We start from the raw sequence: 19,047 nt of genomic DNA, 5'->3' as shown, positions 1-19,047 counted from the left end.
GAGATATGCTACCAAAATGTGCCATCTCTGATATAAAACGAAATGCCTGAGCTTAGAGTTGTATCAAAAGAATCCTGAGTATTTGGTTCATAGCTGAGGGGATTACTGCAGTGGTGATATTTGGTTGTTCTGAAAGGCTTTACAAGAACAAAACAGGAGAAAGTTAGCTGTTAATTTAGTAGTAGTTTAATTGGCTGCAGATGCACTTTGTGATCCAAATGTCAGATGTTTATCTCGAACCCACAAATGGCTGTGGAGCAGAATTGTAAATAGGTTTGCCTGGGCCCTTTATTTAGAATAACCAAGCCCAGGGGAGATCGGTATGTGAGGCTGTACCCGTAAGGACAATAACTATTTATTAATGGCTGTAGAACATGATGGCTGTTTGTGTAATGCGAGCACTCTGTTATGACAAAAGCTTGGCAGCATCAGCATGTTTGAAAGAGAATTAGAAATGCTTTTCTTTCTTAATTCTCCTCTCCTGCTGTTTTTAATATGATCGACATTGTGGTTTTCAAGAGTTTGCTTCAGACACTTTTGCCAGAGCTTTAATTTACATGGAGCGCGGCTGAGACATCGGTGGTACCTCTCACACATCACTGACAGCCTCTTATTCCACCAGTTCTAATCTGATAAGCACAGACGCTTTTCTTTCCCTATCAAATGTCTTCCCAAGTGTCACAGTTAGAAGGTGATGCAATCCTTTTGCCACAGAACCCAGGAAACTACAGAAAGCCTGAAAATGTGCAGTTCAATTACTCGGGAAGGTTTGAAGAAACACAGGGTACATTATTTTACAAAGCAAAGTGTTGTTGATTTAAGATTAGCACACTTAGCTTCTGCACTTCGGAAAACCAAAGTTATCTCTAATTAAAAATACCAAGTACTAGATACATCCTTAATTACACTGAGTTCCTAAGAATGACATTAATTCCTTATATATATATATATAACCTTTAAGGAGACATATGAATTTAATTAGAAATAATTTGATTTTACTTTGAAATAAAATTTTTTTTTATCCTCCTCTTGTAGCTAAAGTCCTGTACTGATATCGAACAAGACGTACTGAGTGAATGCTTAGCTATGCAACAACTCCACACATCTTCACAGCACATTCTGGATGGGAAGTGTGGTAGAACTGTAGGTCCTCATGATTTAATTACAGGTAAGAATACTCCTAATAAGCATGGTGTTTAATACGTCATATAACAGAAGACTTAAAAAAAAAGAAAAGCTTATGGGTCTGATTTGTCACTGTGGAAGATGAAAAAAATCCCAGACCAACAAATAAGATGAAATAATGTTGTGAGTTGTTTACTAAGGCCTGACTTCTTTTTTTTCAGCATTAGTCAGCCAAGTAGCTCCTATTAATGTCACGTGAAGGGGACAGCAACCTTGCTGAAAGTGTGTCTCCATCCATTTGTGTGTGCTCTTCTGAAAGTTGGCCTTGGCCTTGGCAGAGTGCAGGTGCACGAGCTGTGCTAATGCCAAGCGAGTGCTCCACACAGCAGGAGGGTTTTCTTTGGGAGCTGCAGGAAGGTTGTCGAGGCTGTGTGTTATCATGCACTGTGTGATTGTAACAGATGATATGGTGATGTGTGAATGGAGAGAAAACTTGAATTGGAAATGTCAAACCTTGTTTTAATTATCTTTCCTAGTTTTCAATCTTTGTTTCAGTCCTCCTCTCTTTGTTGTGGTTTGAACAAGAGCTGGCCCCTTTCAGGGACTTCAGACTGCTCTATACTTTTTATAGGAAGATAAAAAGATGCTTCCATTCCCTTCTGTGGAAAACAAGGTCTAGATTCACAATATTTGAACCCCAGCAGAGGATCAGGGATGTGCAGTCTCAGGTTCTGTGTTTAGCCAGTACTGTAATTGTAACCTGCCTTTCTTAGGCAAGAATCTCCTGCCTTCTTTTTTGTTTCTTACTCCAAATCTTAAAACTAAAAAAATGCATCCTGGTTGGCATCTCCTCAGGTTGCACTAAAATGTTGGAATATAACTGGTGAACAGAATGGACTAGAAAGGGAAATACCCCCTGATTCTGACATGGTTCCCCTGGGATTCTGCACTCACAGTGGCTCCTCAAAAAGTGGGAGAAAGCTGCAGGGATGTGGGGGGATTATTTCCATTCTCTGCCTGTGTCACCTGCACTGTGAAAGTCTGTGAGGGCAGCACTGGCCTCTGCTCTCCGCTTGAGAGTCCGGTGTAGCTGAATCATGGCTTGGCCTCCCAATTCCAGGCAGGGCAGGAGAGAACAGTGACATTTGCCTGAGAACAGCCTGCACTTTAGGATCCTCAGAAATAACCTCAGTTTCCAAGTGACAACAATAAAACAGGAAAAAAGTTATTAGCTTACAGATAAACAGAACATCCCTAACTTCTCAGTGTCATTTCTGAGAACCTCTTGTGAAATTAAGGATTTTATCTATCCATAACTCTGGCTTTCTCTGATATGATTTCTGTGCTGATTATATAAATCCATCACCAGGATGTTTTAAAAAACTTGTAAATCTTCCCTGATACTTCATTGGGTCACTGCATATGAGACCCCATCACGTGCACACTATGAAGAAGTGCCAGGGAAAATAAATCAAGATTTGAAAGGCTGTTTTACAGTGGAACAGAAGTTGCTTCGTAGTATGTGTAGCACAGTTCCACAGGCAAAACTGTTCATCTGTCATTATTTAGGGCACATAAGCCAAAGTGCTGATCCTTACAGAATTAAAGCATAAGGACATTCCTGCTGCCACCTATAGTCTGCAGTGATCACACATGTGCTCTTTCAAATAAGCAGAGAGACTTTGGAGAAATCAGCTATAATAATGTGAATAGGATTGATGTGGATAAATACAGGATATGATGTCCCTGTGATTCCACCATGAAAACGTTCGTGGTTTGAGTTTTTGTTTTGAGTTTGGTTTTTGTGGTGGTGGTTTTTTTTCAAAGAAACCACATTATTAACGTGCAGAGCTCTGGCCTTTAGGGATCATTTGGCTTCCTGGAGAATTTCAGTTTTGCCTTTCTCCAAGTTAAAGCACATTTTAAATATGTCAGGGATGAAAGCCCATCACAGAAAAAAATGAAATATTGAAAAAGCTCCTATCCCTCGTGTCCGACTTCAAAGCAGGTTTGTGCTTAGGACTGGGTAAGACAGTGAGCAGAAGAATGTTTCTGCAGTCAGAGGAACCCATTGTTTGCTGAGATCTTCCACCTTTTCCCTCCTCATAACTAAGATGCTTCACGGCTGCACACACTGAACTCTGGCTGTGCCTGAATCCTCATATCACTCTCCCTGCAAAGGAAGTGTCTCTGTGTAGGCATTTTCCTTGGGCATGTTTTATTATTATAAAATTGAGGGGGAAAAAAGGCTGCTAGTCACAGATGCTCAGAGTTCTGTTCTGGCCACAGATGTTGAGGTTAAAGGCCAAACCATTTAAAATACTGATTGATGACATATATTTACAAGCTGAGGTGGTCAATGTGTGAAGAGGCCCAAGGTGCACAGGCCTGGCGTGGGCTGCACTTGCAGGAGTCCCTCATAAGAGCTTCCAAAGGCTTCTTTGTGACTGCAGGGACTCAGAATATTAGAACTCCGCACTGAAAAAAAAAGGAAGAAAAACTGTAAAAGAAATGAAATTTTGGAAGTCTTGATAATAATACTGAGACTGGATTAGCAATTGCACTTCTCCCCTTGACTTCTTCCATTGTAGGAGCACCTGGTTTCCTGGAAGGGGGGATCCAGGCAATAAAAACAGCATTTCTCTCCTCTCAAAAAACTCTTCATTTCTCTTAGGTTTGGCAGTGGGAAGGACTTTGTACACCCCATACAGCAGATGCCTCCTGCTTCCCTGAACAAGACAGTTCACTCTCTTTTCTGATAAACATCACTGCCAATATTTCCTTCAAAAGCACCATCTCTGGGCTTAACAGCCATGAACATACCATTAAGGAGTCATGGGACCAGAGTGACAGCAGCTCCAAACTTTGAGTGCATTAAGTCTAGAGCAGAAACATGTCAAACTGGATTCCAGTAGCAGCCTAACTGGCTGATAGGTGATGGATTCACAGTGCCCATGTCCAGAGGAAAGTCTATCCCTTGAAGGCAGTAAAGTGAATGTTCTGTTGGAGTGTCCTTGTTTTGCACTGTGTAAGATAAGTAACTTTGAACTTTAAATAAGTACCACTTTAGTTCTCCATGACCCAACAGAAGTGAGTAATGTGTCCTTGCAGACACACACAGAATCCACAGTAAATCCCATCTTCCACTGTGTGTGCCACATGGCCCTGGAGGTGCTCCAGAATTACAGGCAGACACCTCATGCAAGTTCAGCAGGTGAACAGTTGGGTTGATTCTTTGACTATGCTGGCTCATGTTTTGGCTTCCCCCCTATCCAGGAGCTTCAGGGGTGGATGCAGCCCCCATCCCCAGGGCAGGCTGTGCAGGCTCAGCCTCACTCCAGGCCCCAGGAGCACCACGGCTGTGTCTGATGCCGGAGGAGCCTCGCAGCTCCCTCGTGCCCCACCAGCCCCGTGTCCAAGGGATGTGCACTGTGCAAAGCAGGATCTGGGTTTAGGCCCATTTCTTCTGGAAGCAAGGCTTACGTAATCCTTTCTCTGGCCTCTCTGTCCACATGTGTCAGTCCCCTTCCCCACAGTATTTTTTTAATCCATTGGCCAAGCTCAACCACATTTGACAGACACTTCGAAGATAATTGTGTTCTGACACATCCCGTGAATCCTGGCAACTGGATACCAGGGAGTGACACCCAAAATTAGTGTTCCCACTGCAGGAGAGGCGGGCAGGGCTCAGCTGGGACACATGCAGGGCTTGGTTGCTGGACATACAGAGTTTTGGGGTGGGTTTTTTACATTTTCTTGCTTCTCTAGAGGGCTATGCTGATTGTAGGTACTCAGCTACTCTGTCTTTCTCATCACCTCAAGCAAAGAATTGAACTATCCTCAGTAGCTGGGACAGTAAGGAACAGGCCAGGAGAGACATCTTAAACATTCATGAACTGTTCAGGGGTGGGATTGAAAGATAAAACATTGAATATGTTTCTGGCCAGCACACTGCTAAAACTACTTTTTGAGGGCTTTTGAGCTTTTTGTGTGAATTACTGACAGCCCAGCAGCACTCTGGGAGCCTCAGAGAGCATGAACAGCTTGTCTTAGGTTCAGCAGTTTCTTCCAGGCTGTGCTGCCAATATACCTGAACTGGTGGTGTAGGAAATACAGCTGAAGTGTGAAATGACACTGAACAGTCAAGGTCAAATTGGTATTTGGCTCATCTTCTGAGCCCGATAATGAATGTATGACCAGTGAGGATGTGGGGGAAGTGGAAAGTGTTGCATTATGAAATGGACTGAAGCCACCAGTGGAAAAACAGCATTTTCATAATGCAGCATCCCAGCTACTGACTTAATGTTATCAGAAGAAGCTTTGACAAATAAATCCTCACATCACCTGGGAACATCTGACTTCTTAAAGCCCTTCTGTCTGGCGTGTAGTGCAGAAAGCAAGTTGATTTCACTGGCTGGTTGACAAATGTTCTGTCTAGTGGGAAACAGAGATGATGTGGTTCATTTTTGTTGCTTTAGATCTGTCAGCAGCTGAGGACTCATTGTTCAAGAGGGGTTTTTGACTCATCTGAAGTCCCTGACAAAGGTGGCTGGAATCTTGCCTTAGTGGTTCTGCTCTTCAGTCTCACACAGAAACAGATGCTGACATTCAGCCGTGGCTTCTCCGCCCCGAGGGTGTCACACATTCCCCACTCTCCAGATTTTCATGTTGCCTTCTGCTTGTTCCGTGTCCCTGGGATGGTTTGGGAGGAGGGCAGTCCAGAGCCCTGTCAGTGACACGGGACATGGCCAAGCACGGCTGGCACACGGCTCTGTCATCCTGAACGTGCTGCTCAGCACACACAGAGTGGGAGAGGGCAGATGGTGCCTGACTAGTGTGGTCGAGGAGAGCGGTCAGAGTCCCCAGAAAATGGCACATCCACACCCCTTCAGTGCCTCTCTGTGCTAGTAAACTTTCTCATGGTCTCATTAAAAATGTCTCTTCGCTCCTCTCCGCACTTAATTTATTGGGGTTTCATTTGTATCAATATGTGATATTTTTAAATGGTCTGGGGTGTCCATCAGCATACTAACGGAAAGTCAAATTACAAAGTTTGAAATGAACAAGAACAAACCCCCAGGTCCTAGTGCCCCTTGTGCACACACAGTTCAGTGTCCAGTGTGGTGCTGACAAGGTACCACAGCCTGCTCTGCTCTCTGTATGAGCTCCATCGTGCTGCAAACACCTCAGCACTGGGGGTTCCCACTCACAACTGTGGGAAAGGCAGGATGAGAGTCCTGCCAAGCCCTGCTGGCTGTCAGGAGGAGTCCTACAGCTCTGCAGTCACAGGAAGGAAAAGGTGGGCTCCTGAAGAGGGCTGGAGAGGGGACACATGTCAAAATAGCACAGCCCAGCTCTGGGTGCTGTTCAGGCACAGCTGCATCTGCTGACAGGACGCTCTGCTGAGGGCTTGTGTCTCAGGGACGGCTGGGGAAATGGGGAGAGAGTTGGAGACTCTACAGGACTTACTTGGGTGCTGCCCTGTTAATTTTATTTTGCCATGTGCTGTGTGTTCCCAGGCATGTACAGTGGTTCCAGCAGCAGCCACAACGGCCCCTCCCCAGGTGTGCTGCCGTCCCCTCATGACATCCCTTCAAGGCACCTTCCGCTCGACTCTGCCCTTCCCAGCCCACATCACCAGCAGTCGCCGTTGGACAGTGCCAGGGAAGGGTATGTGTGTCTAACACTCCTGGCCTCTGTCTGGCATGATAAAGAATGATTAACTGTTTATTTTATTTTGTGTGGATGCTGTTCAGAAGAAAACACTGGCCCAAACTAAGCGATTTTGTTTGGTTTAGAGTCACAGAATAATTTAGTTTTGAAGGGACCTCAGAAGGTCATCTCATCCATCCCCTTGTGCAAAGCAAGGCAGACTTACTATCAGGTTGTTCAGGGCCTTGTCCTTGTCTTCATCAGAATACATTGGGATTTTTTCTCCATAACATGCAATCACATTTAGATTTTGTTTTTTAATTCTTCCTGGATGAATTCTTGTAGGTTTGGATAAACACAGAGAACTTTTCTCAGCTAAAATGAGAAATCTCTCAAAGGGTAAAAACTATGAGTCATTCAGGAATCAGGCAGTGTTTGCTTTAGTAAGACTCAGTGTCAGAGCCACAGGCTTTCTCACTTCCTTGCTCTCCGATAAGGTTTTCTGTAATCCATCTCTCAGCAGCAGGCTTGAACCACTGAGATCCTAATCAGGGAAGAGTGTTTAATCCCACTGATTGTATGGATTGCACTGCTACAGTACAGATTGCATTGCATGGCTACAGTCTGGGATATTTCTAAAGCACCATTTGCTCAAGGATCTCATAACATCTTCTCAACAGTAAAGAATCTCTGTAAGCCACAAAATTCTGCTCTGATCTTTTTGCTCAGATTTTTTTTCGTGCTTGGCCTCATACAAATTAAACATCAAACTTTGAGTTTCATTTCCCAGCACTTTGGATGGGGAGGGAACTCTGATTTTGCCTTAGTGATGGGAACTTGGGATACAGAGAGATTTAAGGGATTCTTTTTCCCTAAGAACATGTTTGGGTTCTTTAGCAAACACAGCAATTGAATGTAGAGTTTTCCCATCCTAGTCCAGTGACTGACCTTTGTCGTCTTTTATGTGGGGGAAGGAAAGCCCAGAAGGTTTTTAAGCAAAGGGCAGAAGGCAGAGTGTGTGTGGCATGGAAGGGGCACAGGAAGGAAAATTACACCTGGAGTAGCTGGAGAACAATCTCATTGAGGAAATTCAATTAGGAACCAGTTACTCCTTTTATTTTTCCTAATTGGGGAATGAATGCTGCAGCAAGCTGAGCTTCTATACCCTGCTCCTCCTTCAGCCACCTCTTCTGACCTTGGCCAATGGGAGGTACCAGTGTCCCCTCCCAACATGTGATGCATCTGCCCATCATAAGAACAGACTTATCCTGTCCCTGTCCTATAAAATGCCTGTGCCAAACCCTTCTCCTTCCCTGCCCTGCCACATTCCTGACCTTGTATTTCCAGTTGGCAGACCTCATCCCCATGGCAGAGCCTCCTGTGGCCAACAGGAGGCATTGGAAGTTACACCAGACAATAGGAAGTTTTCTGTAGCAGAGAAAGCAGTGATGCAAATAGGAGGAATGGAGACAGACAGTGCACAGGGAAGGTCATCCATGAAACCTGTTCATCCATGGAGAATGGGACTGCTTGAGCCTGGGGGAATGGGATCCCTCCCTCTGACTGCTCCCCAGTGTGCTGCTGTTTGCTCTTTGAGTTGGTTCCTAGGGGAGTTAATGCAAAAAATCCCAACCAAGAGTGAAATAAAGTAAGGATATGCTATGGGAAGGATTTAATGGGCTGTCAGGAGGGTGGATTTGTTTCTAAAGCACTTTGTGTTCTGTAACTGCTAATAGGAAGGGAAAGCAAAGACTTGACCAGAGTGAGGGCAGCAGACAGTTCTCCAGATTGAGGGGTGGGAAACTCCCAGGTGAATTCTCATTCTGCCTGTCGTGTCTCCATTCCAGAGCACAGCACTTCCCTTTCAGCAGGAACACCACGCTGAGTGAGCTGAGCCTCACTGAGCTCCTGCTGCAGACATTTTGATCATTAGCATAGGCTAAAGTTTACATCAGAATTGTCTCTGCTGATCTCAGTTCTAGTGCAGTGCAGATTCTCCCTTGGAGGAGACAACAGGGCTGATTTATTGTTTCAGTGCTCATAGACCTAAGTAAAGTCTTTGCCCAACACTGTAGTTAATATTCTGTGACAAAATATGGGAACGAGATTGCAACAGGTTTCTAATTGTGAGCCAAACATCAGGGAACGGAGAGTGGAATGTATTTCTGAGCAGTGATTTTAAAACAGGGCATCTGGTTTCATGACATAATTACTTGGAATTTTTCAGGATCTCAAACACCATTTTCTAAACTCAGTCTGCATTCAGCGTTGTCATACCCAGTCCAAGATCCTTGTACTGTATTTAATGGTTTATGCCTACATTATTAATGACTGCTGAAATACAGCCCGTGCATGACATCTTAATTGCAAGTACAGAAACTTGGTGTGAACTAATAGTCCTCGAGTTTCATTTAGCACAGTTTTGTTCAAAGCATTCATCCATTTAACTGGGTAAAATCACTTCATAATCCAGTGCTTGGAGCCACTGGGTTCCAGGACTGTTCCCCCTTTGCTGTTACTCATATAACATACATATGGTTCACAACGGGAAAGAATCACCCAACACTGCCTTTCTCCATGTGAACTGCTCCAGCTTTCTGGCACACACGGAATGTTTGGCCTCATTTGTCAGCTGTCTCAGCGTTCCTGTTCCAGTCAATGCAGAGGATTCCTGCCCTCTGAATCAAACGATGACAAGGCTGGATCGCAGAGTCTGAGGCTTTGGAATGAACCAAGTGATTACTATCAAGAAATCTAATTACTGAGTCATCAAATATGCAAGACGCCAAAAACGACATGAGGCGGAGTACAAATAGTCTGCTCAAGTTTGACATGAGATTCAGGGTTTGATTTAAAGGCTTTTTCATTTTTTTTTTACAAAAAAGCCCCATGTTAGACCGTCCTTTGCCAAAGTCAATACCAAGTGCAGCAGTCAATTTTCCCAAATGGTTTGCTGAGGCATTTAAATAGTTTGACAAAATTATCTAATTCATTTGAAAATGTTCTAACAAAATCTGACTTCATTACCAAATGTATTTATTCTGGCTTTATTCAATATGGAGGGCATTTTTTCAAATTCTGGTATGAAGTGTATGCTACACCAAAAAAAATTTACTTACACTGATATTAATTAAGCTGAAAGTGGGTGACTGAGAAATACTTTGGCATGCAGAAAGTGGGCTTGGCATGATTCGGGCTTAAATATATCTTTATTTTTTATTTCAGGTAGCAAAGGTTTATTTCAGTATTTCTTGTAGCATTTGCCATGTCTGACTGGGTTTCATTTTGCCCATTGCAGAAATAGTCTATTTTGATTTGTAGCAGAATGAAGACAGAAAAACAGCTTTTAGTATTAAATCTTGGGAGAATGTTGCACTTGGCTTCCTTTCTTCTGTTTTTTTAGCTGTTATTATCCAAGCCATCTAAAAGTGCACTTAGTTTCGTTTGTAGACTATCCCTGTATATTCCAGTTTAGAATATTCAGTGAGATAAATTATCAGCTTAAGTGAAACTGATATGACTGAAGTTAAGTGAGTTCGAGTGGTGGCACCAGGTTTGGGATTTGCACCAATTTGGTGTAATGACCCAACAAGGTCACTTTGTAGGCCCCGAACACGGTCTCTGTGTGTGTGACTGGGGCTCTCTGTCACTTGTGCTGCCCCTGACAAACAGCACTTCTGCTCCCAACAGAACCTGGGCACTGGCAAATAAGGACTGTATTGGGAAAGTGATGAGTCTCCAAGGGAAAGGAAAGTGAAACTATTTTTTTATATTCCTGTGGTAAATTAGGTCATTTCTCCTCTGTAAACACAACAGTAAATGAAGAACTAGTGGGATTAAGGCATTTGTGATGTCTGTAGGTGGTGATTAATGAGGACTCTGAACCCAAACTCGTGAGCCTTTAACATAAAGGACTAAGTAAGCCAAGGTTAGAGGAAGGTGCTCACACAAGTCTCTGTTGCCTGTGCTTCTCACCAGCCAACTGCAACCAGCCCAAACCACAGGCCAGACCCCCCTGAAGTGACACTGACCCATACAAATAATCACAAGAAACAGGACTTTAGAACTAGGAAGTGAAAAGAGACATTTTAATCAGGCAGCTTAAACATCAGAATTTTTGTTTGCTTGCTTCTTAGCACCTGTTATTTCAAATATCACAGAAATACTGAAATGTAAAGAGTTCTCTGTTAAAAATTTAGTCCTTCATTTCTTCTTACATAAAGTAACACAAGGTACACAGAGCCTTCCTTCTGCCCAACCCAGGAAAGCCAGATTTGAAATCCCTGATATCTTTAAGATTGAAACACAAAGGATAAAATCTTGTGTGTTACATGGGGAGATTTTTTTCAATATGCTGTGCTGTCCCCTTGAGCTGCCAGGATTCAGGCCAGGTAGGAAAATACATTTGTGTTCCTAATTCTCATTACTTTAAGTGACAATTAGGTGTCTTAGCTACTTCTGTCTAATTTTTATTAATCTCGTTTATTTATTAATCACGTTAATTAAGTTTGTGAGCTCATATAAATCAATTGACTAGGAACTAGCATGTTGTTAGAGTCTTTGTAAGAAACAAATCTTTGCTCTCTAGAAGTACTTCAGAGAACTAAATACCTACCCAGACTTTGTAACAGACCAGGGAGATACATCCCTCATTCACTGTGGATTCCACTGGAGAATACTCTTCATTTATAACAGCATACACAAGTCAGTGTTTTAGTCTTTCTTTCAAAAGCACTAAAACCAATAACAAGAAACAGATATCTCTGACAGCTGAAAACATTTTCAGTGGAGGAAGCCAAGAACCCATCATAATTTATCTCGGTGTTATGGATCTGAGCACGCAAAAGGGGCATCAGTACATCTGTCCAGAGAAAGAACAATGTACAGGTGGGCGCTGGGCTCGTGTAACAAAGAACAGCAGTGATTAAAAGCATCTGCTTTCCAATCCCAAGTCATTTATCTCATTGTAGAAAATGTGATCAGAATTCATTTATAATCATGTCCAGATAGGCTTATACAGGTTTCCCCCCTCCCCACCTTAAAGCAAAATTAGCCTTAGCATAGGCTCATTTCAGTGATTACGTGGTTAAGGAGCACTCAGTGCTGGATCATGGGGTAAATACTGATTGTCCATCGGCAGAAAGAGGTGGACATGTATTTAATTTGTGTTTCTGAGAGGGCCTTCAGTAGTGCATCTCAAAGGAAGGGCCTCGTTGCCTGCCCAGAGGAGACACTGTAGAAAACTATCTTAGAGTCAGAAATAAGAGAGTTACAGGAGAAGGTGAGGGGTTAAAGGAGTTGGTCTAGCTCAGAAGGCATTTAATCTGCATTCAGCCAGAGGTCTCCTGCATTACTTAATGGTTTTAGCCATTACTGGTCTTACCTGTATTTAAGTTTATACTTAACACCTGTAAAAATGTTTTTTTTTTTTTAAAAACTTCATTTTGTTTTTGAAGCGAAACTTCTGTTGGATGTAAACCTTACACACCAAACACAATAGTTTAGAGTGGTGTAACAAGTGATGAAGTGACTCGAACACCTCCCACTGTAGGGGCAGCACTTTTCAGATGGCAAACTTGAAGAAAGCAGACATCAGCTACCTGTACAGAATCTACCTGCACCTGGAAGCATCTTGCTGCATTCTTGCCAGAGAATAATGACCTTAAATGACTGAAATCAGACAGGTCAGTCAAGCATGCAGCACATGCGGGGTAACACTGAGCACACAGTCTCTGTGTTTGATTACATGTCTTGGTAATTGACTTCCTGGCAATCACTTGAACCTAAGGCAGTGCTTTTTATTTAAATATGTTTGGATGTTTCTTTGACCACATTAATAAGGATTTTCTTTCACTTTGAAATACATTTTCCTGCTAGATTGTTAGCAAGAATAAGTTTTCAAATTTCCCTTGCATACTCTTCGTTTATAACAGAATGCACAAGTCAGTGTAGCAACTTCCACTGTAGCAGTTCATCAACTTCATTTCAAAGGTTATTGAACAAACCCTTACAAATAAAAACATCTTTTAGATTGGCACAGTTCCCATTATGGTCACTGTGATTAACTGCTCTGCAGAAATTGCTCGTCTCAGGTCAGAACAATTATAGAGATACTCATTTAACATAGAAAAAAACATGTTTGTGTGTCTGTGTGAGTTTGTGGATGATGAAGTGCGTGACAGACACCGAGTTATGTTTTACACCCAACTCAGACGTGTATTTGTTAGAAAAGACAGTGTTTCAGGAAGTCCCTCTGTAGCCAAAGAAAAGGCCCATACAGAAATCCTCTGAGTGCATCAGGAGAGGACTCCTTTGGCTCCTCTGTAATTTTGAACATTAAATTGGTTTCGTATCACTGTTGTTGGTATTATGGAAAATACTCTAAAGCAATTAAATGACCCAAGACTCTTCAGTCACATTAAAGAGCCCGTGGATTGTGTTCTCCATTATGTTTATGAAGCCCCTCTTCCTCCTCACAGCTGAGAAGCTCCTGCACTCATTGCAGGCACGTGTGGACCCTGCTCAGAGTGTGGGTGAGTGACGGTGCAGAACTGGATCCAAACAATCCAAGGCAACATTCTGACTGAAAAATAGTATCTTGTGTTTATCTAAAATCTAGAAAAAGGCTGACATTGCCTCAGCCCTGCTTTAAAGATGTCACACACAGGTGTGTCAGCAGCAGCAGAGCCAGGGATAGAGCCCAAGTCTCCCCTGGCAGCCGCCTCCCCAAGCTGGGCAGGGGCACAGCCCGAGAAGGGAGCACCAGGAGCACAGGGTCCTGTCCTGCAGTCACAGCCCTGTGGCACAGCCCTGGTCACAGCCCCAGCACTGGGGTGCTCACTGCTCATGGAGAAGGGTGAGAAATGCAGTGATGCCCAGCAAGGTGATGTGCATTGAAGGATTTATTACATAGCAGGGAGGGGGGGGGAAGAGCAGAAAGGAAGAAAGAGGGAAAGAAGGAAAAGATTCCTTGCATTCCAGAAATGTAGCCAGAGGCACCTGGCAGTGATTAGTGCAAAGGTTCACCAAAACTTCAGATAGAGTCTGTCTTAAAAAAAAGTCCAAAAAGAGTGAACGGTGTAACTGTTTCCTGAGCATGTGCTGACAGAAATTCCCGTAGGGCAGGACCCAGAACAGAAACACGTGGCAAGAGATTGGGCACTATCCAGAGACCTGATTAGCAGAGCTTTACACATCATTTTTAATATTAAGGGAAGAGATGAAAATCGGTGTTAACTTTTTTTTTCCATAAAAAATAATCTCCTGGTCCTGGAAGTGAATTGGGCTTTCTCACAGTATCAGTAACTGTAATGCTTGGGGGAGAGGTTTTATGAATGAGCTGGTTGGTGTGCTGGATTTTATGGTAGAACCTCGTCTCATGGAAACTCTCAGTCCTGTGACTGGCTCCAGTACTGTACAAGTCACTTCAGATAAAACATGGAGCTGCTTTGCTTTGTGCTTCTTACTCTGGTGCTGTACTGGGTACTTTTCTTCATATTAATATGAGTTAAACATAATCCTCAAAGTCAAGATTGTTCGATATGGTGATATGCTGTGCATGAAACTTTGTTACAGAATGGTCTTATAACCCAAATACACAAAAAATGGTGAGATAAAGGACAGATGTTTTTCAGCCTGGATTTGGTCCAGTTTCCACTGAACTCAATGGGATATGGGTTGAGGTTCTTTGTTTAGCTGAGGAATCTGCCAATCAAGCCATCACGTCAGTAAAAAAAAACAAACCCAGACAGTTTTCATATTGGAAACATCCCTTAGATATTTCCATTTGCAGTTACAATTCGTTCCTATTTATGATTCCAAAATTCTAGTTTGAATTTATTTTCGTTATTTTTAAATTTTCAATTCCACTCAGTATTTACCAAGTATATACTGCGTGTAGCTTTTGGCAGTCAAGGTCTGGTCAGATTCTCTTACCTTAAAATAGCTTTGCAATTTCTTACTCTGTGTTAATTTGTCCTGGAACTGGTATTGAACAAGGACTGGCTAGAGCAAAGTGTAAATCTATTTCTTACTCAGACTAAGCACTGTGGGTGAATATAGAAAACATACATCCAGACACTGCGATAGAAAGAAAGAACAATCAATATCGATATGTATTTAATTTTTGGTTCTGATGCTGGAACAGGACATTTGGTGTGCATTGTGAAAATACACAAATCCTTAACACCAGTGCCTGCTTGGGGAGGCTGAGAGTGGAGAGAGGATAAATAATTCTAAAGCAAAGTAATGATACTTGTAGCCCTTAGGTGTCTTTTCTATCAATCACTGCTAGCTCGTGATATACCTTAGTAGTTCCCTCACATAGGCCTTACTTGCAACTTAATATAAACTTTCACCATCCAAAATAAATTGTTAAAACATGATCCTAAGAAAATTTATATAGAAGTCTTATTGGGATTTCTGTTTGACATTCCTGAAGTTATGCACTTATAAAGTGAGAGGAGGCCAGATGAGTATCTTCTCTATTATGACCTTTAATTTTCTTTTTTTTAAAAAAATCCTCCTGTTTAGACCAAGATTTCTGAGTATTCTCATTGATGTGGTAAATGCTTTGCAGCAGAGCTGAGGAACTGCCTCATTGTCTGTGTCTGACACTTGTTTTAATGACCCCTTGTGGGTAGAATCCCACCTGACTGCAGGAGCTCCCACTGGAAGGGCTGTGGAGCTGGGTATTTTCAGGCAGTGCTGAGCACGGTGCAGGAACGTGCCAGGACCATAGACTGGGTGTGTTGAGTCAGGGTCAGTTCTTCCCATAGTTTTCTGCATTGTGTGGATGAAGGTATCACATAAACAGGATTTTTCTGATTAGTCCTTTTACTCGAGTGCCTGTTGATGCATCCTCAGAGAGGGACACATGAGCTGTGCAAGCCTGCCTGAAATCACAGGTCCCTCAGGATGGGTGTTGTGTCTTCAGCACCATCCTGCATGTGAGGCTTCAAAGGGAATTTGAAAAAACCCACAATACCTGGTCAGTCATCCAAAGTTGGGCCTCCTTGGGCGATCACTTTACGTCCTGAACCACAAGATTTGATTACCCCTCGCTTAGCATGGAAATGTTGGTTTTGGCCATTAAATTATTCAGTCCCTTTTTAAAAAACTAGGTATTTTGTTTGACTCTGTGGCTCCTGTGGCTATGAATGGCACAGGCCAGGGCATGCTGTGTGAGCAAAATGTTCCTTTTGTTCTCAGCAACCTGCTTCTCTCCATGGTGCTCCCATGTCTTGGGCAGGGTGGAGAGGAGGCTGGTCCTCCACTCCCCCTTGTATGGTCCTGAACAGAAATGTTCCATATAGCCAGGAGCCCTCAAATGTAATGAATTAAGGAAGGATAAGGATTTTTTTACATGCCTGTGAGTATTTATATGTCTCTCTATATAGCTATATATAGACACAGATATATATTAAAAGGCCCCCAAAGGACCTGCAAATTTACAGAATTATACAAATTACAATTAAGGTAAAATATATGGTATATATTTATTATTACTATCCAAAGCAAAGCAAACTGTGGTTGTAGTACAGTATTAACAGGAAATGTGCAGGCTATTAGTTATTGAAACATACATGCCTGAGCTACTGCCTGGGAATTTTTAGTGCATCCAGCTGAGTTCCCGGTGTAAGTCGTTCAGTGTTTCATCTTCCACACAGAAAACATCTCCTTTTAGGCTCTTTTCTGTTGCTAGTGCATTATCTGTTTAATTTCTATCAGGAATGATTCCTCCTCTCTTTTAACAGTCTGAGTATCACAGCAACCTAATTAGTAGGCAGATATTCGGGAGAGAATTAAAACCACAGCACTGGGAGCTGGACAGTTTAGCTGATGAAAAACTCCCCTCAAGCGTGCCAGAGCACATTCACACAGCACACACACACAGAGCAATATTTTAGGGACCAGCTTGAGCTGCAGGGATTGTGATGAATATTTTAAGGAGACAAATCCCCATGCCGACCACTTTTTCTAATATAGGCAGATTTTCCTGCTGAGCAAAGCCCTTTCCTAGTTAAAAACTGTGCCTTAACTTGCAGGAAACACGTTAAATTCCCTGTTTGGGAGAGAGCGAGCGGAACGTGGTGGATTTTTGCTGTGACCTGCTGATTCTGTGAAGCCCTTGCTGCAGAGGAGGCAGCCATGGTCAAGTGTTCCACGGAGCTTTCAGGGTTTCAGCTCAGGTTCCTGCTCCTAGGATACTGCTGCCCACAGCCAGCTATGTTTGCTGAGCTCCAGCTCCAGGGCAGCCGTGCCCAGTGGGAGCAGCGAGCTGGCAGCTCCGCACTCCGCCCAGCATTCCCGGCTGGAGCAGGGCCTGCACCCCTCTGGCCTCGCAGGGGGATCTCACCTCCCTCAACCAGCCCACTGAAAAGCACAAGCTCTGTCACAACTGTTGAGCTCACACAGAGGAAAAACAGGAATGCAGGAGAGTGAGTGGGGACAAGCGCTGCTTTAAAAATAACAATAAAAACTGTTAAATTCTTCTCCCATGGTTTAAGATTTAAGTAGCCTGTGGGAGTAGTTAAAATGGGTAGGGAAGCTGGGATTTTCAGTATTCCCACAGCTGGATACCTAAGTGTACCATTTTTGTTCGACAGGCAACATGATTGCATAGAATTTAAAACCACAATGGCTCCCCCATCCCAGCAAAGCTCTCGGAGCAGCCCAGCAGGTCTCCATGGGGTGCTGCATTTCCCAGCAGTAACCAGGACAAGACATTTCAAGAGCAGGCACAGGAAACCCAACACAGGCAGTTGCAGAGGACTCTCCCCAGAAGCATTTCCCTCCCCTATTCAGAGTGGTTTCTGGCTCATCCCGGCCTTGGAGTTTTTAGTACATCTTTTATTTCTCTTTCAAATGTGTGTGTGGTCATTATCCATATAAATGTCACTATCATGAGCTCTCTTAGCTATTATCTTTCCAATGAAAACAACTGCAGTCTTTTTAATCTCCTTTCAGATAGAAGCATTTCCAGGCTTCTCGCGGCATTCCTGGCGCGTGGAGCACAGTGTCTCCATGTGCGCCGTAGGAGGGGGCTGGTGACCGGGCTGTAATTCCTGATGCTCCTGTGCGGGCGCTCGGGAAGAGACCGGAGCGAAGGCTGTGTGTGGGTGCCAGCGGATCGTGTCAGCCCTGCCGGGGAGCAGCAGTTCAGCACAGACAGCAGTGCAGAGCCTTTGCACGGGACCCGACTCGCAGCTCGCTGGGGCTGAACTGCTGCGCTGCCGAGACCTGGGAGGAGAAGCTGCGGCCGCGGGAGCTGCCCTTGGCGTCGGGCGGCTGCTCGGCGATGAACTCGGCATTTCCCCCGCAGCATCTGCTGCGCGGCAGCCCCGGCTCCGGACAGCGTTTGGGCTCTGTCCCGAGGAGGGCACAGGTGGCCCCTGCACCCCCTGGTCCCTTTTTGGCACCTCTGCAGCCCCAGGCCTTTACCAAAGCAGAAAACAAATAAGATAATCCTTTTTAGTTGCATGTTGGCTCTTAAAATTGGACTTAACTCCTCTTCACTTTACATATTGCTGGTCAGTGCTTATTGGGAGCAGGGGTGTCTTCCTCACAAAAAAACCTGTTTTCCAGTTCTTACGTATTTGACTCAAAAATATCCTTGCATTCACTCATTTAACAATCCTAATTTAATTCTTCAGTTCAGTTTGGGGATATTCAGACTCTCCATGGTTTATATTATATGTCTTGTTTTCCTACTTCGGGAGATGGAATTATTTCAGCATTGGATGGGCTTGGACTGGTTGATTTATTTAAGCTCCTTTTAATAGAGTGTTGCTGTGACAGCTTTTGGCAGTGTTCCTCTGCCTCTCATGGTAAATTTGATTAAGCTGTTGTCACCATTAATTCACAGTTCCCCTCTATTTACCTCTTGCACACTCCCGTGTAGTGCTTAGCCCTAAGTAAGGCACAGCCTCACTCCCTCCCCAAGGCCAATCCCAGCTGCTCCAGGAAGCAGTCGTGTGAGATGATGGTTGATGGTGTTTGAGTAGCCTGTGCAATGGCAGAGGAAGACACCAGTGAGAGATGTAATTTTGTTTTAGTTGATTATTTGTATGCCTGCAATGGTCTGTGCTCCGTAATTCTTTTTTCCAGCTTGGTGACATGTATTATAACCTGCAGAGGTTGTTTTATTTCTATGCCTTGGGACCTGTAGCTGTGAAGTTTCCACAGGGTGGCTCTTGGAGAGGTGGATTTTTCCAGCATCTGAAGGTTCTGGGGCTGCTCAAAGAAATGCCTTTTCTTTTTACCTACATC

At 43.6% G+C, this 19,047-nt stretch overlaps 1 protein-coding gene across 5 annotated transcripts in view; it reads left to right on the top strand.

The window, feature by feature from the left end:
- GLIS1 (GLIS family zinc finger 1) overlaps positions 1-19,047 on the top strand; it is a 194,385-nt gene that overhangs the window by 166,857 nt on the left and 8,481 nt on the right. For all 5 annotated transcript variants that reach the window (XM_032696166.1, XM_032696168.1, XM_032696165.1 and 2 more), the window contains 2 exons: positions 1,036-1,168; positions 6,645-6,795. In XM_032696166.1, coding sequence (XP_032552057.1) covers positions 1,036-1,168; positions 6,645-6,795 — 284 coding nt within the window. The remainder of the gene's footprint in view (positions 1-1,035; positions 1,169-6,644; positions 6,796-19,047) is intronic.

This window comes from Chiroxiphia lanceolata, chromosome 9 (genome assembly GCF_009829145.1).
Source record: "Chiroxiphia lanceolata isolate bChiLan1 chromosome 9, bChiLan1.pri, whole genome shotgun sequence".
NCBI lineage: Eukaryota > Metazoa > Chordata > Aves > Passeriformes > Pipridae > Chiroxiphia > Chiroxiphia lanceolata.
Note: the sequence above shows the minus strand (reverse complement) of the source record. Positions and strands in the feature narration are given on the sequence as shown.